This window comes from Mirounga angustirostris, unplaced genomic scaffold (genome assembly GCF_029215605.1).
Source record: "Mirounga angustirostris isolate CCGP_5_RB_7025 unplaced genomic scaffold, mMirAng1.0.hap1 SCAF_3, whole genome shotgun sequence".
NCBI classification, from domain to species: Eukaryota; Metazoa; Chordata; class Mammalia; order Carnivora; family Phocidae; genus Mirounga; species Mirounga angustirostris.
Genome location: NW_026991711.1, coordinates 4,680,103 through 4,703,966, shown reverse-complemented (window position 1 = coordinate 4,703,966; position 23,864 = coordinate 4,680,103). Strand labels below are relative to the sequence as shown.

The 23,864-nt window shown below is 37.1% G+C and overlaps 1 protein-coding gene across 1 annotated transcript in view; it reads right to left on the bottom strand.

Moving 5' to 3' along the window:
• The window catches only part of NALF1 (NALCN channel auxiliary factor 1), a 612,892-nt gene extending 589,260 nt beyond the window's left edge, over nucleotides 1–23,632 (bottom strand). Inside the window, exon 1 of the mRNA XM_045868583.2 lies at nucleotides 22,760–23,632. Within this exon, the coding sequence (XP_045724539.2) occupies nucleotides 22,760–23,632 (873 nt within the window). The remainder of the gene's footprint in view (nucleotides 1–22,759) is intronic.
• Nucleotides 23,633–23,864: the final 232 nt, after the last annotated feature.

The window sequence follows — 23,864 nt, the reverse complement described above, 5'->3', positions numbered from 1 at the left end:
ATGGAAAAATATTACGGATGCTAGGGTCTTTCACATTATTGTCATAACAAATGAGCAATCTCTCAGTCTAAATATGGCTATTTTTAGGAGATTCCCCATCTAAAATGGACTTTTATGCAAACAATCCAATAGAGCTTGACAACTTTTATAAATTATGGATGACTCGTTAAACAAATTAGGCTTCTCACATTGAGATATTTCAAAGTTATGGTAATAATTAACATTTCAGGTCACAGAAGAAAAGTCATACATCTAAGTGGAATAAGATACATTTCTTACATAGCATCAGGTAAAAGAAAGAAGAAAGAAAGAGAAAGAGAGAGAGAGAGATGCAGGGAAAGAGTGAGGAAGGGAGAGAGGAAGGAAGGAAGGAAATGTTTACCATCACATAAGCTAAATGTATAGAACTTTTTTAAAATAAAGTAATTGAAAATAAAACACTCAGAAAAAAAAAAAAAGAAAGAAAGAAAACGCTCAGGATGCTAAACTTGACAAGTAAAACCTCAGTTACTTTTAATTTTTTGTTTGTTTTTTAGAGCAGGGGGAGGGGCAGAGGGAGAGAGAGAATCCTAAGCAGGCTCCATGCCTGGTGTGGAGCCCAAGGCGGGGCTGGGTCTCACAACCCTGAGACCATGACCTGAGCTGAAATCAAGAGTCAGACACTTTAACCACCCAGGTGCCCCCAAACTCAGTTACTTTTTTTTTTTTTTTTTTTTAATTTTTTTTATCAGTTACTTTTAAAACAAATTCTTAACTATGGACCTTACAGCATATGAAATTTACTTTCTTCATTATTATGTGCAAGTGTCTATCCTCTTCCTTTTATTCACTTTTTATAGATCATGTATTAAATACAAACTGTCTAATGAGTCTAACGAAAAATAGTATCCTTGAATACATCAGTTATGATCCAAGGATACTGGATGGTTGGATGGAATATAAAGTGGATCTGTGAGAGGCAACTTTTTACCAAAAGTAAACTGGATGGACTTATGAAAGTTACAATATAGATAACTTAAAGCAAATAACTATCTTTGCAGTAGGCAACCAACAAATATGGCTGAATTTAGAAAGACTATGTCTGCTTTGTGCTTTTACATGATGACTCTTATATTTCTGAGATCCTAGCCTATTTAGTTTGAAAGCTGAAATTAAATTAAATAGGGCGCATCTGTTAGGGAGAACCAAAGCATCACCTGCATCCCTGGAAATGAATGCCCACATGAAGTGCAGCACATGGACTATGAGGGAGGGTCTGTAAGAAAAAGGCTTTTCTTGGAGTATTGGCATAAGCAATAGTCCTTATGGCTGGCATAAGAATGAAAGGTTTTTCGAACAGAGATTGTTCCCTGAATGACCCAGTACAGAGACTTTAGTAAAGCACTTGAAGTCAGAGAAGTCCAACTCTGATAACAAGCCCCATTTCAGACAGTGGTAGGGCTCCCGGCTAACAATGGACTTTGTACCCAGCCTTTCCAGCCGTTTTTATCAGTTAATTAAAAATAATACAAAGAAAGTACACTTTGTGATAAACTAACAAAGAAACTCAAGAATAATCTCTTTCACTAACTGGCCTTCAAGGTACTATTAACAGTCTCCTCCAATGAGGTCAATGTCCCTGCTCTCTCTCCTGCAGCCAGAGTTCCCGTGACTAAGTTCCCGAGCACCTTGTGAAAACGTAGATCCTGATTCTGGGATGCGGGAGGTCTGGGGAGGGGCCCGCAACTCTCTCTCTACCAAGCTCTGCATTCAGGTCTGTGTTGTTGATGTATGGAGCACACTCTGGGAAGCAGGGCATCCAGGATGCATCTCTCTGCCCTGTCCCACCTATGCCCCTGCTGCCTTCAGGTTTCAGCCTACCCATCCGTTCCTCTGAGCAGACTTTCCAAAGCCTCACATACTACCCGGACATTCCATACGTAGCCATAATCACACTGTATTACAATGATCTCTTTACTTGTCTGAGTCTTTTGTGCCTTTGTGACCCAGCTCCTAAGAGAATGTCTAGCATATAGTAGGATATCAGTACATATTTGTTTAATCGATGAATGATTTATTCTTATAGTGTACAATTCAAAATTGAACCTCAGTGGTAGTATAAATTAAACCTACAGGTAATGAGCTGTCAAACTCTGGATGTTACATCAGAATTGTCAAGGGTCTGCTAAAACAAAGGAGGGCGGGATGGAAGCCTTCTCATCGGTATTATCATCTCAAATACCACACCACTGCAGCACAAAATATGGTCCATTCCATGCACTTGTTTCATAGCAATGACCCGAAAACTCGGAAATACAGAAGCTCAGGCCCCACCCCAAGGCTACTAATCAAGCTTGACGTTTTAATAAGATCCCCAAATGGTTCACCTGGTAAAGGTACGTGAAATCCACAAGTGAGTAAGCCTAATCAGTCCAACTCCTTGTTTGGGTTTAAACTTCCAATGTGCATATGGAAGACCTCTGTGCTGCCTTCCTGGGATAGAGCCGGATTGACCCCAAAGTCACTGAAGACAGCTAGTTGAAACTGAAGTCATCTGGGGGTGGAATCAAGCAAAAAAATAAAATAAAATAAAGAAAGAAAAAACTGAATAGCACTTTATAGATGTTTGGAGAGAAACTACATACTAACTGATGATCAAAATCTTATTTTACAAAACAGACACTGTTCCTTAACATCAAATGCTATTGTTTCCAAAGAAACAAAGTACTGCAAAAGTATTGCCTTATCTTCCACTCAAGTACTGAAGCACCAAAACAGGCTTGGTCTTTACTTTCTGCATAATTAAACCTGATGTGAATTAGCAAATAATGGATATTAAAACTCACTCTCCTCTTACCAAATTTTCTAAAGGAGTGTCTTTCTTGAAGGGTTCTAAAAATTATCAAATAGAATAACTTAACATTCCCTCCTCTAATATTAATCACTGGGAAAAACTGCAGTCTGTTGAGTAGCAAGTTGTAAGTAGCTAAAATAATATATAGATTTTTTTAAAAATCTACAAAATCAATAACTTTTCAACAGATTCTTACGAAATGACTGGAAGAAAACACAATAACAAGCATGAATTTAAACTGAAAAGTCAGGTCGTTATGCCAGAGTTCTTTTTTTTTTGTCTTTTTTGCAGGATGTTAATAAGAATTTAAAAATTCATTATTATGTAGGTCATTCTTAAAATCTACTTCAGTGGAATTTTAAGGAACAAAATGTCTTGAGTCTGGATTCAATCATAATAAGAGAATATTCAACAATAACTATAACTAAATTCAATATCCAGCAGTTCTCACTCAGACAAGTTCTTCATACTTCATCTTCTCTTCATTTGTCACAAACCATTAAAATACCTTCATCCCTTTAATAAAGTGAATCATAATACAGTAATTATATGAATCATCCTTTGATTTGAAGAATTCCAACAACTACTGATAGTTTGACAGTGGAATGAATATACTTTGAAATGAAAAGATGGTTTATTTAACTTCTTTTTCCCTAATTCAAACAAGATTTTGACATTGTGATCCAGAATGACTTCATCTAAAACCTACAGAGAAAAAGACCATAACTGAATTGTGCCAAATTTCCTCAAGAGTGTAGCATATGGATAGGGATTTCTGGGATCACAACAGATTTGGCTACCCAGCTTTTTTATATGTTTATGGCATTAAAAGTAGATTTTCTCCAAATGAATAATATCTAATCAATGAATATTTAGTGAACAATACCAAGTGTACCAAGTGTAGCGCAAGGATAAATAACAGAGTCCTGGACCTAATTTTACATAGCACATAATTTCTAAGTCAGCAATTAAAAAAGGGAAAAAAAAAAAACAATATACATATAGCTTAATAGTCAGTTCAGAATGTCCAGAAGATGGTTCCATTTATGGCCAGAGAAAACCCAGAAATATATATTTTTTAATCCTTAACTTTGCACATTTTCATCGCTTTGGCATGACCCAAGGCCAGACAAAGGACTGCTAATTCCATTTTTCCTTAAATACTAAGATGATGCTATTGGGTGGCATATGCTTGGAACCATTTCTCAAATAGTAATGAGGTATTGCAGTGGTCCATTTCAACTTCCTTAGACAGATCAGTCTGTGCTGTGGAATTGAGCTACCTGATGTCAAGGAATAGTTGGAAGTTGAGGTGCAGAGGGCAGCAGTAAACTGGACTCTTACCCTGTCTGCCCAATAAACCAATCTAATTTACTTCCCCTCCATACAGAAACATACCAGTTCCTCAATGAGTAGGAACCCAGAAATTAGAACCTTCTCTCCAAACTGTGTTTTTCATTTTCTATATGCTAAGCCACTACTTTAATGAGGATCAAGATCTAAAGACAAAAATGCAGCCCCCAGAAGACTATCTGGCTCTCTAGAGTGCGTAAAAAGAAAAAAAAATCTTCTAATAGGGTCAGAAGAGTTGAAAAGAGAGAGTTTCCGGGCCTCCGTTCATAAAGGCAGTTGCTCTAGCATGCCTTCATGTTTATTTCAAATCCCACTGCTGAAACCTTTAATGTTAAGTTAGCATTATGGGCAGCATTCCAGACAAATGAGATTTATACAGATGAATAAATTGGCATATGTGATTGCTGTATTCATCTAAATAATTCAATATTTTTATGAGAATTATAAGTCACCACTTAGAAACTACAGGTTCTAAAGATTGATTAATTGACCCTAAAATACATTTTTAGGAAACAGACTGTATTCTTCTAAAGCAATTATGTGACATTTATTATTCCATAATCATAGCAAAATTTTTAAATGTTAAGGAAACATTTCAAGGCAAATTTAGAATTTAATTTTATACAGAAACAATTTTGGGAGAAGTAAGAAGGCTTGAAAATGACTATTTTCAATTTCTTTAGTTAAAATACCATTTTCCCTATGCGGATCATGCCTAATAAATTTTTACTTACCTATGTTCCTACAGTAAAACATATTTGTACTTAATAATGCTGATGGTTTCCTACATCTACAATTAAAGATTTATCAAATATTTCTTGATTTAGTAGCAACATAAAACAAAAACAAACATTTATCTTGCCTGAGATGATTAAATAATATGTGAAACTGTCTTTGATTATCTAAAGAATAACGTATTTGAGGGACCTTTAAAAGGAATGGATGTGCAAATAGTCTCTAAGGTGGCCCCATCATCTCCCCTTATGGTCATTGTATTCTTGTGTAGACTCCACTGGACTTGCTTCCAAAAAACAAAATAGAACAAAGAAGGATGTAATTTCATGATGACATGACCTACAATTATAAATCTGTCTTGCTGAGAATCCTTCCCTTTGTGGCTTTAAAGAAGTAAACTGCCCCACAGAGGGTCACATGGCAGAGAATCACTGGGCAGGCGACCAGCAAGTGTCTGAAGTTCTTGGTTCCACAGTCTGCAAGGCACATATTCTGCCAACCCATGGGCTTTATCTGATCTTTTCAGATAAAGAGTAGAGTCGAGTCTCAGATGAGGCCCCAGCCTGGACCACACCTTGACTGTGCGTTTGCTGAGGACATATCTAAGCCATGTCCGGACTTCTGGCTCACAGATGTTGTGAGATAATAAACAAGCATTGCTTTAAATCTCTAAGTTTGTAGTAATTTGTTACACAGCAATAGATAACTGATACAACAGAATTCTCTACTTTTTTTTTTTTTTTTTCCTTTTTGCAAAGCAAAGGAAATAAACTCAGGCTGCTTCACTTCAATCTACACTTTAAAAAGAAATCTAATACATGATTTCATTTTCATGATTTTGGAAATCTAATACATGCCCATGAAAAAAATGGCAACCACTCCATTGAATAAAAAGCCTAGTAAGTCCTTCAGAAAACTAGTTGGTGCTTTCATTACAATTGCTCACCTCTTCATAGTCTACCTAATGGTTAGATGATGTTACTTGCTAATGATTGGACCATATCCAGTTTTCTTTTGTGATTTCTGTGAATATTAGCCTCTAATGCTTCCCAAAATATATCAGATAAATTGAATGTGCAAATTTGTGCAAGCACTGTTTACAATATTCCGAAGTTATGCCTAAGGTGCAGGAGAAAAGAGGTGATATTGTTTTTTGTTTTGTTTCTTTTTTAAAGATTTTATTTATTTATTTGAGAGAGAGAGAATGAGAGAGAGAGAAAGCACATGAGAGGGGGGAGGGTCAGAGGGAGAAGCAGACTCCCTGACAAGCAGGGAGCCTGATGCGGGACTCAGTCCAGGGACTCCAAGATCATGACCTGAGTTGAAGGCAGTCGCTTAACCAACTGAGCCACCCAGGCACCCCAAAGAGGTGATATTGTTACACGTGCATGAAACTGTAACTACTTTCTCCTAAAGAATAGTAGAAACTTGGTGGCTACCAGAAAATCAGGGTAATCGCCCACTTGAAAATGCTTCATGTTATAAATGCACAGTAAATAATTCAATTTCAAGAGGACTCACTATGGTTTCTTAATTTTTTAAAAAAATTAAAATACGAAGATGAGGATTTCACCTCATCCCAAATAATGCAGTCTTTAAAATTGCTTCTCTCAAAAATTTCAGCAGATATATTTTAATTGAACAGTTACATTAATTTCCATTTTATCTGCCACATATGGATACACAGTGAAACATATTAGTAAAAAATCCAGGGAAAGAAGTAAGAAGCTCTTCTATCCTGAATTCCCAGAGGAGTCTGCTATATCCCTCCATGGCACTCACGTATGTGGTGTCAAACTGTGTCTTTTCAGGTATATTTTACACAACCTGCTCACAGGCATTGTATCTTTTCAAACATCTCCTAACTCCTCAGATGATGAACTGTGCACAAGAGTCAATGCATGAATATTTGCTGCTAAATGAATTAAATGAACTGGCAGGGGGAAATGTCACAATAAAAGCTTCAAGAAATTACTTACCAGCATTACTAACCAGAGAGGGAAAGAATTCAATAAAATATATGAGGCCACATCAGTTGTGTAGCTTTGGGGTTTTTTTTCAATTTTCACTAGTTTTATTCAGTGGGACCTCTCACACAATGGAGACTCATTCAACAATTACCGATCAACACTTAGTTTATTGCTGCCTAACAAACCACTCAAAAATGTAGTTTAAAACAACAACCTTTTTATTACAGTCTAAGAGTCTGTGGATCAGGAAGCTAAACTACATAAAGGGGGTATCTTTTCTCTCCTTTAAAGAGTCTGGTGCTTTGAGAAGATCTGAGGGGCTCAGGGTGACCTAAATGGCTGGCATCTGACTCATCTGGAGGTTCCACCCACATGTCTGAACCTGGCCTGGAACAACTCGAAGTCTGGGTTCAACTGAAACCATCTACAAGAAAGCCTACCCTAGCCTCTCTCTGTGCCTTGGGCTTCCTTACAGTAGGGTGGTCTTGGGTTACTTAAACGTCTTATGTGACTGCTCAAACCTTCCAGAATACACGTCCCAGCAAACAGGGCTAAAAATGCATGTCCATCTATCAGCTCCCATGGAAGTCCCAGAGCATTACCTATGCCCCAGTCTTTTCTATGAAGCAGTCACACCATGCCTAGATTCCTCTTTGTTGGAGGAATACCAAAGAATCTGCAGAACAGACTTTCCACCAAAGCCTTTGAATGGCCATTCGGAGTTGAGCTTCTTCCTTGTTTTATTTCTAACACTCTAGCTCACTTCATAATGTGAAGTAATAAGAACAATGTTTGGAAAGTATTATTTTAAAACATTTGCCTATGAGCAATTCGAATTTTGGGAACTATTTGAATTGTCTGGGTGATTTCTCAGGTAATATAATAATTTTGCTGCTGTGAACATCCTAGTTAGGTACCTGAAAAGAATCTTGTAATAAAAAAATATCTACAGCTTTCATTTTATGGTTGGATTGATGAAAAAGCTTCTATTATACTGTCAAATAGTCTCTCTTTTGCTTTTTTCTATTAAGTGGAATGTTTTCCCTTTCAATCTCTTCCTGACTTTGGTGCACAATATGATCAAGGTACAGTATCTTTCCAGTTTCTTAAAATTCATAAACTAATCAGCAGAACCAAACAGTGATATATTTTGCTAAAGTCTTCTAAATTTGGGAAACAACATCGGATTTTAAAAATTGCTTCTCTGGAAAGGTTCAGAGATGAATAGTTATTTCTTTCTTTAAGTGGCCAGTTTAAGGAAACACACATCCCCCACTGCAAGCTATGGAGTAATTACACTGCTGTTTATGACTTTTCAAACCCATAATTACCCATAAAGAAGCATATATAAATAAAATACTCTGTTTATGGTTCCCATATAAAAAGCTGTTGTTCAGGAACGAAGATATCAAACACCATATTTTATAAAATTGGTATTTTATAATTATCTGACTTACAGCCTCCTGTATTTTAAGAGAAAAACCATGAAGTTTTCATAAGCGAGTTGCAGCATGGTCCTAATTTCAAGGCTCTTTGAGTAAAATCTAATTTTCACCTATACGGTGAAAGTGGGACCGTATGAAAAAGAAAATTTGTTGCCAGGATTGTTTTTGTCAGTAAAACATTATGAGCACAAAAGCTTTTGGATTAAGATATTTACATGCCTTTAATCTTGTTCTCATTTACATGCATCTTGGAGGAAAAAAAAAAAAAGCAAGTATTTTCCTGGGTTTTCTCTCATATTCCTTTCTTCCCTTGCTTTAACAATTACCCTGTTTATATATAAATTTCCTACTTTTTTTCTGCATGTCCATTTATGAGTCACACATGATGAAATGTCTGATTATTCTTTATTTAACTAGGTGCACTGTGGGATATCTTTTATCTCAATGTCTAAATTACTGTTGCCGTATAATAATAGTGCTCAGACTATCCAACAACAGTTTCCACTAAAGATCCATTTTTAGAAAGTAATATTCACTTGTCCCTATATAATTTTTTTCCTATATAGTACACAAAAATTGTATAACAAAATGCATTCCCAGAGGCAATGATTACAAATTAAATTATTAAAATGTTCTTTACACAATATCCTTTAACATATCTGGATGACAACTATCATATCCTCTGCTAATAATCACTGTGATCATTCTTAGAAAACGCATGCATCCTCTCCAATGCTGACACTTCTTTGGCCCCTCTGATTCACCTGTTCGGTCCACAAGCACCAGCAACCCTAGAGGACAACCCTTAACCATTAATTGGAGAAGTCAGAGGAACTTGGTTGGACAGCTGCTTGGGAAACCATGCTTAATAATTTACCACATTAAATGCATCACATATTATCATGTATTTTTAAAAATGTACGATAAGAATAGGTTCAAGTAGCTCAGAACGGAGACAGCACTGCATAGGCAAGAGTGAATTGTAGTAATTTGGTCAAAGTTAGAAAATGGGAACTCTCAAATATCATTGCATGTTTTCCTTGCTCTATTGGAAGCATGAATTCAGCTACTTCATCTGGACCCATGCATTTCAAATGTCAGGCCATTAAGATAAATTAATATATCTGGATGAAGATAAGATTTTTTTCCCTGAACCCTATCTATCACAAGTTAATTTTTCTACAATTCTTCATCTACCCTAGTCTTGACTTGGGGACAAAAAAGGGAATTGCTGAGGGCTACGTAGTGCCTTAGCTGTACTGTTCTAGTATTATTCATACAGTCAAGTCATTAAGGAAATGCAAATTTGCACTGCTTAGCTTTTGCACTTTTCTGTTTAAAGTGGATACCGTGAGAAAATTAAACATCCATCCAATTAACATGTAATATTGGAGAAGTGAGCATCATTTCCTCCACAGGGATGCACCATATTTCTGACAAAGACCGTTCGCCAAAAAGGTGAGGAACAAAACAGCATTTCAAATCTTTGGGAATCTGTATTTGTCTTAACTGTAGTTATTTACTGGTCTTAGTTTTCTTTTCCTGTGTGGACACAGCCGAATGGAAGCTAGGAAAAGCTCACAGCACCAACACTTACGTGGTGGAACCAAAGGACAGTGAACTCTCCAGCCACACATCTGCAGTGCTGCCTATCTGGACCAGGAGACTGGGACAAAGACGGACCCCTTCGTCAATGTGAAGACTCGCTCCTGCGATTAAGACTTTCCAAACATCTCTACCTTTATGAAATAATTGAGGAACATCAAAAATTTTTTAATCCCCAAAGCTTTATGGAAACATTTTAGACTTTTATTATGAAGAAGTTCAAGTTCTTAATATCACATATGAAATATAAGATTAAAGATTTGGGACTATAAATATCAAGGGATTTTGTTAACTTTCCTCAGATTTGGAAGCACTTAGATTTGAGAAAATTATTTGTCAACAAACAAAAAAGTTTAGGTACTCTTATGGTATGCTTGTTTTTGCCAAAAAAAAATGTAGATAAATAGCCTCCTTTGACTCCTGGGAGGTAAAACTGTATTATACATGATTGGTCTGTTTCATCCATTAAGTCATAAGAATAAAAAATATCAACATATCTAAAGATTGGAAAGCCAATGAACTGAAGGGGGAAATTAAGTCCATGGTTGAGCAGGTGAAAAACACAAATAATCTATATTCATCATTGAAATCAAACTACGCCCACAAGGATTTTGTTTACTCAGACTTGAATTCCCTCTTCTTTACTGGAATTTTTCAGACACATTGAATAAAAATGAAAAGTTTAAAAATTCTAATTTTTTTTTTTTAAGATTTATTTATTTATTTGAGAGAGCGAGAATGAGAGAGAGTACATGAGAGGGGGGAGGGTCAGAGGGAGAAGCAGGCTCCTCGCTGAGCAGGGAGGCTGATGCGGGACTCGATCCCGGGACTCCAGGATCATGACCTGAGCTGAAGGCAGTTGCTTAACCAACTGAGCCACCCAGGTGCCCCGAAAAGTTTAAAAATTCTAAACCGAAGTGATACGGAAGGATTAGTTTTTTCCTAAGTGACTTCTAAAATTTCAATATATATTGAGACACTTCGTGGGACAAACAGAATGTATCTGAATTGTCATAATTTGCCAACCCTCCACAGAGCAGATCGGAACCAGAGACTCGCAGCTCCAATGCGCAGCAAGATCATGTGCATTTGCATGTGGTCTCTTTCCCCACGACTCCCCTTGGACTTGGGCTGAAGCCCTGGCGCCAGAAAGCACAGTGCCCCACACCTTCACGCCCAATGGCTCCTAGCAGCCAGCCCAGTTTTCCCTACAGGGAAGGAGAAATCCTGTTTTTAAATGGTTTAAGATTCAGATCGACCTTTTTAAAATACATTTGTTTCTCTTCAGGCAGAAGATCACTGCTTATCTAGTAGGGTGTCTCTGTGATTCCCAAGGTTAAACATATCAGAGTGCTTCTAAAAACGCCTCTATGGAAACTAAGTTCGAGATCTCTACTGGGTAGCTCATCTGAACTAGAAGGACAGCTTTGATTAGAAGCTAATTACTAGATGAGAAGGACAAACTTGTCAATGTTTCCTACCAGCTCAGTGTCTAAACAGTGTTGTTGCATGCGGTACGAAGCAATCACCTCCTTTCAGAGTGGCTTGAGCTGAGAGAACGACTTGCCAGTTACATTTTACTATCCACCTGCTCCGCTCTTCCTCTCCGTGACTCCTCAAACTGGATAGAAGCACCCCGATCTCACAGGACCTGGTGGAACAGCAATTTGTATCTCGGCCATTCTTTTAGGCCCCTGTTTATTCCCCACACGAAGCTGCTGCAGCAACAAGAAATCTGGATGAAGTGTGTTGTTTCTTTTGATGTGCCAAAGAACTTTATATTCCATCTACTCCTGCTGCTTTCTTCCCACATTCTCCACCCTTAAAAAAAGAAAAAAAAAAAAGACAAAAACAAAAACAACTAGACAGGAGTAACAATTTGTGACAGAATGGACAGTGTCATCTAAGAGCTAAATTCAGCCTCTGAGATTAAGCTCCAGATACTACCAGGTTTAACTTCTGGCTACACCACAGCTATCTGTGAGAACTTGAGCACATTCTTTAACTTCTCTAAACCTCAGTCACCATCACCCTGTTTGTTGAGAATGCTAGTTTTGCCCATGATGTTGGATTGTTGTGGGAAATAAACAAGATAAGGATGCTAGAGTCATCAGCCTAGGGCTTATTTATGGTAAAAACTTAATAAATGGGTATAATTCCATGAGAGTGGGAAATTTAATACAGTGATTTTGTCCCTGGTGATAATATCCCCAAAGAACTGGATATGGGGTGAGTTAATGCCTGAAAAGAAGTGCCACAAAACCAATAGGGAAAGGTCATTATCCACCTTCTCCTTCCCAGTCTGACCATGTCGCTGAGTCCTGTGTGAGAGTCTATAGCAGTGATTGGTGTTTGTGATCAGAAGATGAGTATTTCTGCAAATCAGCAATAACAAAAAACAAATTTTCTTTATAGATTAGTCTAACTCTGTTCCTATACATCTTCAGGATAAGCATATGTCATTGATTCATTCTTTTTAAAAGTTATTCAGACCGATAACATAATATAAACAGGAACCAGAGAAATAATTTAAAGTTGATGTTGTCAAGACTTCCATTTTTTAAAGGGAAGTATTACTATGAGTAATAGTAGCTAGGCTAGGAAATTAGTTATATTTTGTGTGTAAGAAAATTTTTCTTTGGCAGGAATTAGTAATAAGTACAATCTCACTGTGCAAGCTTATCATTTCTGGGGGCATCATCTTATGCCAAAGGCTGTTGGATGGAATATTTATAATCATCTGGTCAACCTGCAACACCCAGGCAAGACATCCTGTAGGGTCACAGAAGATAGCTCCCATCCCATTTGTACATCTCCTGTAGCAATGTGCTCTGATTGCCTCAGGCAACTCCTGCCATTGTACCCGTTAATAAAACACTCTTCCTTATAGAGAGTAGAGATATTTTTGCATAAAACACCTATGTACAGATCCTCATTCTCACCCCTAGAGCCACTCCAAGTACTGAATAATAAGACTCCCCTTCCACATGCTGATTTTTATCTGGTTAAAGAATCTTGCTGTGTGTCCCCGTGTCTTCTCTTTCTGAAGGCAATCATGTTGACACACATGGAGCACAGTTTCATATTTTATTCTCCCCATTCAGTCTTCTATGTCTTGGCACTTGCCATGTTTGCCTTGTCTGCTGGCTCTAGTTCAATATCAAGGCAAACTTTTACCCGACTTCCTCTCCCTCCCCAATCAATAAAAATACTAAATTTGGCTGAGTGGGTAAATGCAGGTCAGAGCAGAAAATAACAGGGACACAGAAAACGAAAACAAAGCCAAGTATCTAGAGGGCAGGGCAAAGGGCCCCATCTTTTAAAATGGACTGTGAAGGCACGACTTTGCAATGCCTTACAAACTACTTGCCCCAAGATTTATTTTTTTAACCAAGAGGGTTCCAGGAGATGGAAGATCATTACAGTGGTTTCTCCACTTGTCCTCTCAAAAAGGTCTGTGCACAAAAGGGCTCAAATCCCTCTGGGGTAACCTAAGGGGATCCATTCAGTCTAAAACCCAGCACATGTAAATTTTTAATCTAAAATAGGGAAAAACTTCGAGGTTTAGGAATGGAACATTTTCACTCCAGCTGAACTTATGTTTTCTACTTTATTTTAGCATTGTTCAATAATTTATTCACCTTTCTAGAGAAGCATATAGATGTAATAAAACTGAGAATTTTATCATGCAAGATACAAAGTCTGCTTATAAAACCCTTGTGAGTGTTGTTCACCAGACAATTTCTATGAGACCTCAAGTGAAGACTATGTTAATTTTACTGATTTTCTTATGGTTTTTTCCCTGCGATTTTTAATGAATTGTCCCCATTTATTGAGCATCATCAAGCCCTAGGTTGGGTACATTTATATGCATGGGAGTCTTCTGATTTCTTCCTTGTAACCATGTCATGAAAGAGATACTAAAATCCCTACTTTAAGTAACTAGGGTGATGTCATGTAACTAATAAATGGTGAATCTGAGGGCCGAACCCAAGCTATCCTCAATTGTTCTTTTAACCATTTTATGATATTCTCTATTAGGCTTAAAATTAATTTCTATTTCAATATTTTTTAAAGAAATCCTATAAAAAGATAGCCATATTTAATTCAGTGGGTTCCCTAACTATACGATTAAACCCCAGAGCAACACATGCCTAATAAAGTATAGTAACACATGTTATGTAATTGTTGATATTTACAATCAATAATTATTTTGTATTATTTGAAAATGAATTTTCTACTTCATTTAAGCATATTCAAAGTGACAAATGTGTTTATTTTCTGAAATCCTGAAATTAAAACTTTGTTCCTGTTTAAAACATAAAACAAAGGATCTGAGATGTATAGCAAAATGCACAGATACAATCTCTCTTCCTCCCCAAGGCTGGGAATAGATGGGAGCCATCACCTCTTCTTTGGGATCTGGTGCCTTCACTAATTTTTTTTTCTGAATCTGGTACTTTCTATCTCATATTCTCATCCAGGTCCTAGATCAAAAGTTACAAATATTCTAAAGTTTATTTCATCATAAAATATTTATTTCTTTAAATTCACATCTTCCCACCTGCTCCATTCTCTTTCTCTTTTCTCTTCTAAGGAAGAGTCATTCAGACTAGTCTTTATCTCAGCTCCAAGTCATTCATTAATCCATCACAATTTGACATCTCTCCCTACCAAGCTATTGAAACTACTCTTGTAAGGTTGACAAGAGCTAATTGCTAAATCCAGTGACCTATTCCTAGGCTTCACCCCACATGTCCTTTCTGCAAGATAAAACAGACCTGACTAATTCTGCATCTTTCTTAAAATCCTTCCCTATACCCTTCAGATTATCACATTTTCGTGATTCCTTCTCCCTTCCCTCTGCCTCTGCTTCTCCCTCTTCCTCCTCTCACTTGTGCATTCATGCCCCACCCCCTCATATTTTTACTCTCATTCCTTGTGCTTCTCTGTCTCCTTCCCTGGTCCCTTTTCTGCCCAAATGCTTAGATGTTGTTCCTCCTCAGGATTCATCTTTGGCCTTCTCTCCACATAATTTGTTTTGGTTAAGTCATCTAATCTCTGTCCACAGCTTTCCAAATCAAACCTACATGTAGAGAGTGAACTTCACTACCAAACTCCCTCAACCAAACTCACATGGCATGCTATCTACTGTACATCTTCTGCTATCATTTTCTACAAAAATGAACTCCTTGTTTCTTTCAACAATGCCAGTCCTAACTTGCTCTTCCCTGTGTCTCTTTTCTCTTTCGATGGTATCAACTCCCATAATCTCACCTTTTATAAATCTTGAATCATATCCTTCCTCTACAGTCAGTAAGTTTGGACTGAGAAAAGTCCCTGGAATCTTGCTTTTCTTCTCCACTTCCATAGCCACTGTAGTCATTTAGAATTTTCTGCCCAACATGGTAGCCACTAGACACTGAGGCTATTTAAATTTAGACTAATTAAATTTAAATAAAATTTAAAATTCAGATCTTCGTTCACTCTAGCCACATTTCAACTGCTCAGTAGCCACACATAGCTAGGAGCTACCATTTTGGACAGGGTGGAGTATAAAACATTTCCTTTGTCATAGAAAGTTCTGTTGAAGAGTACTGATTTAGAGCCATCATATTACCCCAAAGGAAGACAGCAGATTCTGAACTGGTCTCTCTGGCATTACTTCACCCTATCCCAGCCTATTATCACATTGCCGTTAGAGATAACTTTTGTGAAAAGCAAAGCATCCCAAATGAATCCCCCTTGATTAAAATTCCTCTCTGATATTTTTTCATCCACAAAATAAAATTCGAAGGCCTTAGCATGGGATATATGATCCTTCACAATTGAGCACAAACACCTACCTCCCCAGAGGTATCTCCTACAGCAAGACTTTTTAATAGTTGTTAAATCCACGTGCAAGTATGTGTGGGCTTATTATACTAATCTTTTCATTCTTTGGTATGTCAGTAATGCTCATAATAAAAGAAAAAGACAAAATACATTAAAGTGACAAAGTGAACTTGATCTTTAACACTGCCCAGCTGTTTGACCTTGAAATAGTTAACTTCCTGTCCTTGCTTTACTCATTGATAAAAACTGTGATAAAATTGCCTCATATAGAGATGATGTAAAGATTAAATGAATTAGACAAGTTTCTGACTTCTAATAAGCTCTAAAGCTTATTAAACAGCTTGTGTTGAAGCCTGTTCCAGCACTTAAATCTATGAGTGATTCAAATCATTTTCTGTGAGAGCTAATACATTGCCATGATCATCCATTTACATCTCAGTTCAATTTTCTTTTCAAATAAACTAACTCAGTGATAGTGCAGTAAGAAAGAGCCTGATCGTTTCTGATGGCAGTAGAGACGCAAAGAAAGACCCCTGAACTTTGGGTCTCCCATGGGACACAGCCCCCGGAAATGCCACTTCCAGATGCGAGAAGACTCAGCCAGGGGATAATAAGAAGGCATGAAGACACAGTTTTGATTAGAGCCCATTTCCCCTCCTGGGAGGGGTGGAGCTGGTGACATACAGAATCCCCATGCATTTCCACAGAACTAATTGTTGCATTCACCCATCACATATTATGTGTGGATATGCTACTGTCTCTGCTAAAATCAGTAACAGTACATAAACAGATAATTAAACTTTTATTTTTGCAAGACTTTTTTTTTTAACCATCTGTGGTAGCTTATACAACATTTTGTTTATAAATGACTGAATGTAGAAACAGACTACCAAGAGGTGGCAGGGGGGTGGCGGGGGACAACTATTACCTTTTAACACTTGAAACAGCCAAGAATTAAATATTTTCCTGTATTCCAATAAAATACATACTATAAATCAGTAACCATTTATTACAAAAAAGGCAAATGTTTCCAGTTTTAAAGAATCAGAGGAAATTTACATTTCTTTAAAGAAATTCCATTATTTGGACTATATTAGTATTTCCTTTTTCCTTAGATAAAACTTAGATTTAATGTTTCACAGCAACTTATAATCTAAAATGTTAAAAAATAAAATATTATTGACATTATAATTACTTCCAAACAGAATAATAAGATCCTCTTGAAACTAATGCCTAAATTAAGCTTTGTCATAATCTGTGACTACTTAGCATTTGTACCTTCAAAAAACTGTATGGATGTCAAGTAGTTATTGTAGTAATATAGAAATAAGTTTTAAAAATGGCTTATCATTACCATGAAAGAAAAGTGAAAAAGAATTAGTGATTTCCTAGGATTAATAAAGTGAACAGATGAAGAATAGACCAGAATCATGCAAAATATTACAAAAAGCAAAAAGGTCTTCTCTAAAACCAACCATGTATTTTTTTAAAAAGTCTAAATTTTGGCCATTTATATGGGCTAAAATTAGAGGCAAAAATAATGAGGCTGGGGCTCCTCTAATAAAGTAATTGATCAGTCTCAGAAAGACAATCATTCAGTTTCTGCACTCAAGTCATCAGCCCATTATTGAACATTAGTATAATGACTCAGTTCTACCTAAAAGAAAGAATGCCAGTGGGCCCATTCTTAAACATTCAAAACTCTGGTCTCTTCCACATCCACCTCCCTCTCTCCATGTTCTCTTTGGCCATAACCCTTAACCCTTACATCCAGTTGGTTCACTTTTCATCTAATTCCTCAGTCTAGTCACTACATATTTGCTCCCCTGCCCTCTGGCTATGTCCTGTTGCCTCTACCACTTTTTAAAAATATCTTGAGTTCCATTCTCAACAGTTGAGCAAATGAGATTATTATGTATTACAGAGGCACGGGAACTGGAAGGTCTTTGCACCTGAGCTGTCCCCTGACAACTAGAACAGTGGTTCTCAACCTTTGCCACACACATGAGTCACCAGGGAAACTGGACATCCCAAGCCCATGACACAAACCAGATCAATGAAATCAGAATCTCTTTCAGGGCTAGGGGGCTTCTTCAAAGATCCCCCAGGATAATCCAGTGTGACCCCAAGGACCATTGATCTAGACTAAATGTTTACTGATATTGAAGAAACATCTTTGCAGTATAAATCAATATAAAATAAACAACAAAAATGTTTGGTGCTGAATTAATGTGATGTTGATATACAAGATGAAGATTAAGCAGGAAACTAGGACTTGAAATTAAAGCAACAGGTCAGACAATTCAAACCAAAACATTCCCTTGTTTGAAATAGCTATCTGTATATTTGTTCTTGCATATTTAATCTAGCAAGAAAAGATATCTTAATGTATTATGATTTATATGTGGGGGAGCATGAGGCTGAAAGCATTGCTTGATCTCCTTTCCTTCATATTTTAGTTCACCTTGCATATGCAGTCACCATCTTCACCTAATTAAAGTGATTAAACCAATGTATAACAGCAATTATTGAAACTTTGTGGTTATGCCCTATATAGCTACTAATTTGACCCAGTTACAAGTTCAAAGTAAAAATATTCATTCTTTAGTCTATAAAACAACAGGCATCTAATATTAAGATAAAATTTGGGGTGTTTCCTTATAAAAATAAAACACAAATCATAAATCAGTAGTCACATATAGAGCAAAAATATAATAAAGAAAAAATCTGGGTCATAAAAATGATTATGATTGTGGCTTTGACCTTATAAATGGCCTTATTAATGGCAAAAGTGATCATCTGCAAGGTTAGACTGTTTGATTTTGCAGATTTGAAAATAATAAAGTGGTAGAATATAAAAGAGCTGTATTTGCAGATGTATTCCACAGTTCTGGACAGTGTCATAATACTTACAATAGTACTTCATCAACAGCAAAATAATATTTTAGTGGAAAGAACTGTTAGATATTTTTCTTTTAAAAAAAAAACTATTTTTTAAGAATCTATAGTGCATGACACCAAAATAAATAAGAATCTAAGAAATGCCTTGTTTTCAAACTGCACATTATGTAATCTAAATTCTATGTTATCAAACTGGTTACTGTTTGTGTTTCCTGCAAACAATACAGAAAGCTTCAGGTATCACAATTGTTGTATACGCCTAACACTGGCAGGGTTATCTCTTTGGTCAGTGATTGTTAAATAAAAATAAGCAAGAGAATCTGCTTTAATATGAAATTATAAAAATTAAAATATGAGAATGCATATGTTCATGAGAGTATAAAGATTAGACTTTGTGCTGACAGAACTAAAATACAGATGACGTAATGATTTATGTTAGAATCTAATCTCAAATCTGCTTTCACTGACCATCTGTCTAAAGGTATACTGAATAAATAAAGTTAGCAGTAACAGAAGTTCACCTGTTCACACAGAAATTTATATTTCCTAAGTATCACAAGTTTTTATAATACACATTTTCAAGAATGCTTAGGAGCTAAAGAATGGCATATTTAACAGAAAATCTTTACGTTAAAAAAATCCAGCATGTTAATAATATGCATATGTAATTTTATATCTTAGACTAGTGTACTCTTTTTTTTAGAATAGTGTATTTTTTAATAATACCACCCAACTTGAAGTTTTTTACAGATTTGTTAGACTCTTATTAAAGCATATATCAAAAACATTATTTTGAATAACACTGTAAACTACAGAGAATTACTGTCATAATTCTTGCTACCTGATTTATGTAATATAGCAGCTTGAATGCTATAATATAAATGATACATGCAAGGTTTTGTTGTTTATTTTTTCATAAATCACTTCCTAGATAAATGTGCATATTTTCTTTTAAAAAATTAAACCAGTTATTTCTTAGAATATTAGGAAATATTCTTGGATACAAATTATTTCTATTATATGTTGTAATACAAAGGTTTGTTAAAGTAAATCTAAGTTGTATTTGATCTCCAATTACTTCGGACTCAAGACATTATGATTGTATTAGATCAATATTAAGAGCTTTTTTTTTTTCCAGCATAATGGGCCAAAAAAGCCTTTTTAAAAAGTTAAATAAAAATTAAATTTGATCTATTTTAATTTTATACATATATGCTATGTGGCATTTTTCTTAATGGAGTGAAGAATATAAAACTAGAAGGTAATAATAATACATGCCCTAACTTTTAAAAGTTAGAAATCATAGCATTAATCATTTGATTATATATGGGTATAATAAAAATATATGTCTCCTAAAATATGAATTCTAATAGTTTGTTTAGCTAATATGATTAAATATATTCTGTCTATAATTCTATAAATATATTTATAAACTATCAAAATTGGATCTTTTTCATGAATATATTACCAATCCCAGAAATATAATGCATTTACTTTTAATGTAGCCTAGGACTTTGTGGCTACCTTAAAATTTGGAAAATTTTGCATGGAATGTATATTTAGAACAAGACCCCTGATGATAGTCCCCTTTTCATAATTATAAGTATGTCTGAAATCAGTATGTTTAGAAAGAACTCATACACATCCTTCAAATGCGTACAAGTAGCATGTTAAGCCATGTAATATAATTTGCATGTGGATATGTTTGTGACTTTTGCAGAACCATAAAGAAATCATATGTTAAACTAAGAAACTAAGCACTCAACTTGTGAGTTATTAGCCCAAAAACACTGACACCTTAGAATTGAAACTGTAATTTTTGAAAACAGTTATTGTGGGATAAATATGTCAACTTAACAAATCTAACTGAAATCACACAACCAAGACATAGCTACGAGACATCATGGGTAATAAATTCTGTGTTGTGGTAATGAAAAACTCAAATGTCTGTATTTACTTTTCCATGTGAGGAAGAAATCCTCCTAAGAAGTAATTAATATTTTTATGATACACTTTTGTGTATACAGGTAATTATGACTCTTTTATACAGAAACACAATCCAGAAGTACTTTACAACATGACAAATTAGTGTAACCTACACTATACCTTACTATGATAATATAAATATCAAGTTGGGATTTTGTTCAGGTCAAGGAGAAAATAAACATTTATATATATTTAAAATCTGGGTATTTGAACAAAGATATATTTGACATGTTTATTTGAAAATATGCTGCAGTCTTTTGACAATGAAAACTATCTTTTAAATACTGAACCTATGCAAATTGGAATTACTAGAAATTTCTATAAAAGTTTGCATTCAGGGAAGCAAGCAAATTCATATTATTTACAAGGTACCACTTTTAAACCTAACTATACTAAAGCCCTTGCACCTTTTTCATTAGTAGTGGAATTAGTGTTCTTAGCTTTACAATTCTGATGCAACATATCTTGTCAAAATAAACAACTATGCAATAAATGTGCTAGTCATTCACCAACTTCTGCCATTAAGAATAATTTTGATCCCCAGGCATGAATTATCGTGGTGGTTAAGAAAAATAGGTAGAAAGTTTAAGAGCCATTTATCTAGTGAAGTAGCATTCCAAGTTAATGTTGTAAACTCAACATTACTATTTGCAAAGAAGATCTGTTTCTGGTCTTTTAAAGAATGTTGACAAAGCAAGTTTACTTTGAGTTTAGCTTAATTGTCAAAAGCACAATCAATCCAAAGTTAAAAAAAAAAAAAAAAAGCCCTTGAACTATGTTCATTTTAAACAGGTATCTCTTAGCCCAGTTCTCTTGTCAAAGTATCACAAAAACCTTTGATCCACACCACCCTTGATTACACTTCCCCAGTACAAAGTAAGTGAGGCAGAAGACAGTTGTTCGGTCCCTGTGTGGGGTTGGGGGAGTAGTGAGGAGAAAGGAAGAGAATGTGGTGTATTATTTATTTTGAAAAGCAATACTGTTTTGTTGTGTTAAGAATTACCCTTGGAATGAAACATAAAGGCTCACTGAAATTCTGTCATCATTTCTTCCCTACTAAGAGATCACTGCAGTATCTTCAACAGAGCTGTCAAGCAAATCTCATTTCAGCACCACGGACAGGGACACTTCTACTAGCACAAGCGCCCATGATTACTTTGACCATTTCTTGAGAAACTTGGCATTCTCTTCTCCTTTGTCGATCAGCAAGGATTATATCCATCATTATATTCAACAGGAAGAGGTTGAATATAATACACATGATTAAGGAGATCAGTATTTTTCATTCACAGCATCTAGCACTTGCCATTTAGACGTTCTGAAGAGCATCCTGGAAATTAAAGCTAATTACATAAGGTGTCTGATAAATAAGTTAACACTGATCATCGATCACCAGATATTTAATTAAAACTTTCTACTCATAGTGAGTCTCAGATCAATCATTATACAAATGTCTAAGAGAAAACAGGAAACTTCTGGTGAATAAATATGCTTAGGTAGGCCTCCATACTTTGCAAACAACCAGAATTACCCCTGTAAAACAGGCAAAATGCTTTTCCGTTCTTCCTACATAAACAACTACAAACACTGTCTATTGTCCCTCTGGTCAACCAACTTAATGATGTCACTATGAGAGAGATCATGTGTGCAGGTCCATAAGCCAAACCACACATGCCTGTCACCGACTCTGGATTTATCTGGGGTCACCAGGATGCAGTCCCATGTCTGTCTTCCCAGCAAGCTGCATTCAAATTCCATTTTTCTTTTTTTAAAAAGGGGAACAGAGTTTGAACCAATCGCACAGCCACAAGAGTTAAAGCATCAGCTTTATGATCTCAGAACACCAGGGTCTTCCCTGAGCTTCCAAGGACTCCCAGAAGAAGGCACCGGTCCACAAGCAATCCTTGAGGTATTCCCAACTCAAGCAGCAAGTCAAGCCCTTACTACAAAAGCAACAAGAGAAGTAACAAAACCAGCAGGAAAGGAAAGGAAACAAAAAAAAAAAAACTCTTTTGAAACTCTACAAGACATCTCAGCCAAACACACACAAGACAGAAAAGCGCAAGAAGGGAGTGGGGGAAATCCGCCGTTCCTACCTTACAGTCCTCAGGACACGATTTCACCGAGTACTCCTCCGACTGTAAGTATTTATGGAGCACACTCTCAAACTCCTCGTATTTCTCCTGAGCGTGGTGGTCGTAGTCTTGGTAAGCCTCGACGCACTGCCTGCAAGTGGTCATCTCGCCGCCCTCCTTGAGCACCACATCCAGACTACAGTTCAAAGTGCTGGGACTGGACAACCCCGAGAACAACTCCCCAAGTGTGTAGGAATTACAAAACGAAAGGTAAAAATCCGACAAGTTCCAGAGCGGAGCTGGGTGCGTCCCCCTCACCGGCTGCCCCTCCCCCGCGGCCGCCACCCCCCGACTCCAGTTCCTGGCGCACACGGCGTCCGCGCTCTCCACCGTGAAGCACTGGCCCGAGGAGGCGCCCTGGGGGTAACAGGTCTCCAGGCGCCACGCGGGCTTGGCAGAGTTCCCTAGGAAAAGCGCCTTGCTCCGGTTGTTTTTGCCGCGGGTGCCGCCGCCGCCGCCGCCGCCGCCGCCTCCCGGGGAGGGGGGCAGCGTGGGGGACGAGGAGGCGGAGAGGAGTCTGTGTGCCTGGGCGGCGGGCGAGGACTCCCCCATGCTCGCCAGGAGCGCGGGCCAGGAGGGCTCGTGCTGCCGCTGCCGCTGCTGCTGCCGCCGCTGCCGCTGCTCCTTGTCGCGGGTCCGGGTCAGCTTGGCCTCGGCGCAGAACCACAAGTGATCAGAGAGCAGGACTGTGAAGAACAAGAGAGATGCCAGGGACAGTCGCCATTTCTGAGCCCTCTCCGAATCGATGAACGGTTTCTCGTTCTCCCGGGGTGCTGCCAACCAGATTTTTAAGCCGTCGTCATACTGCCGACACATCCAAGCACCCCTGGTCATATTTTGGGAACGCACAGCCCTGGCCGACTCCACCGTGAGGGCTCCTGTGCCGCCGCCACAATATGCATGGGCTTAAAGGGTTTAATTTCCTTATCCCCTCCTCCCGGTTCTCTCCCTCCCTCCCTCTCTCCCTCTCCCTCTGTTCTCTCTCTTTGCCTACATAAATATTACCGGGCTTTGCAGGAAGATCTGACTTGCTCCCGACCTAATCACAAGCCGACCCCATCCTCTG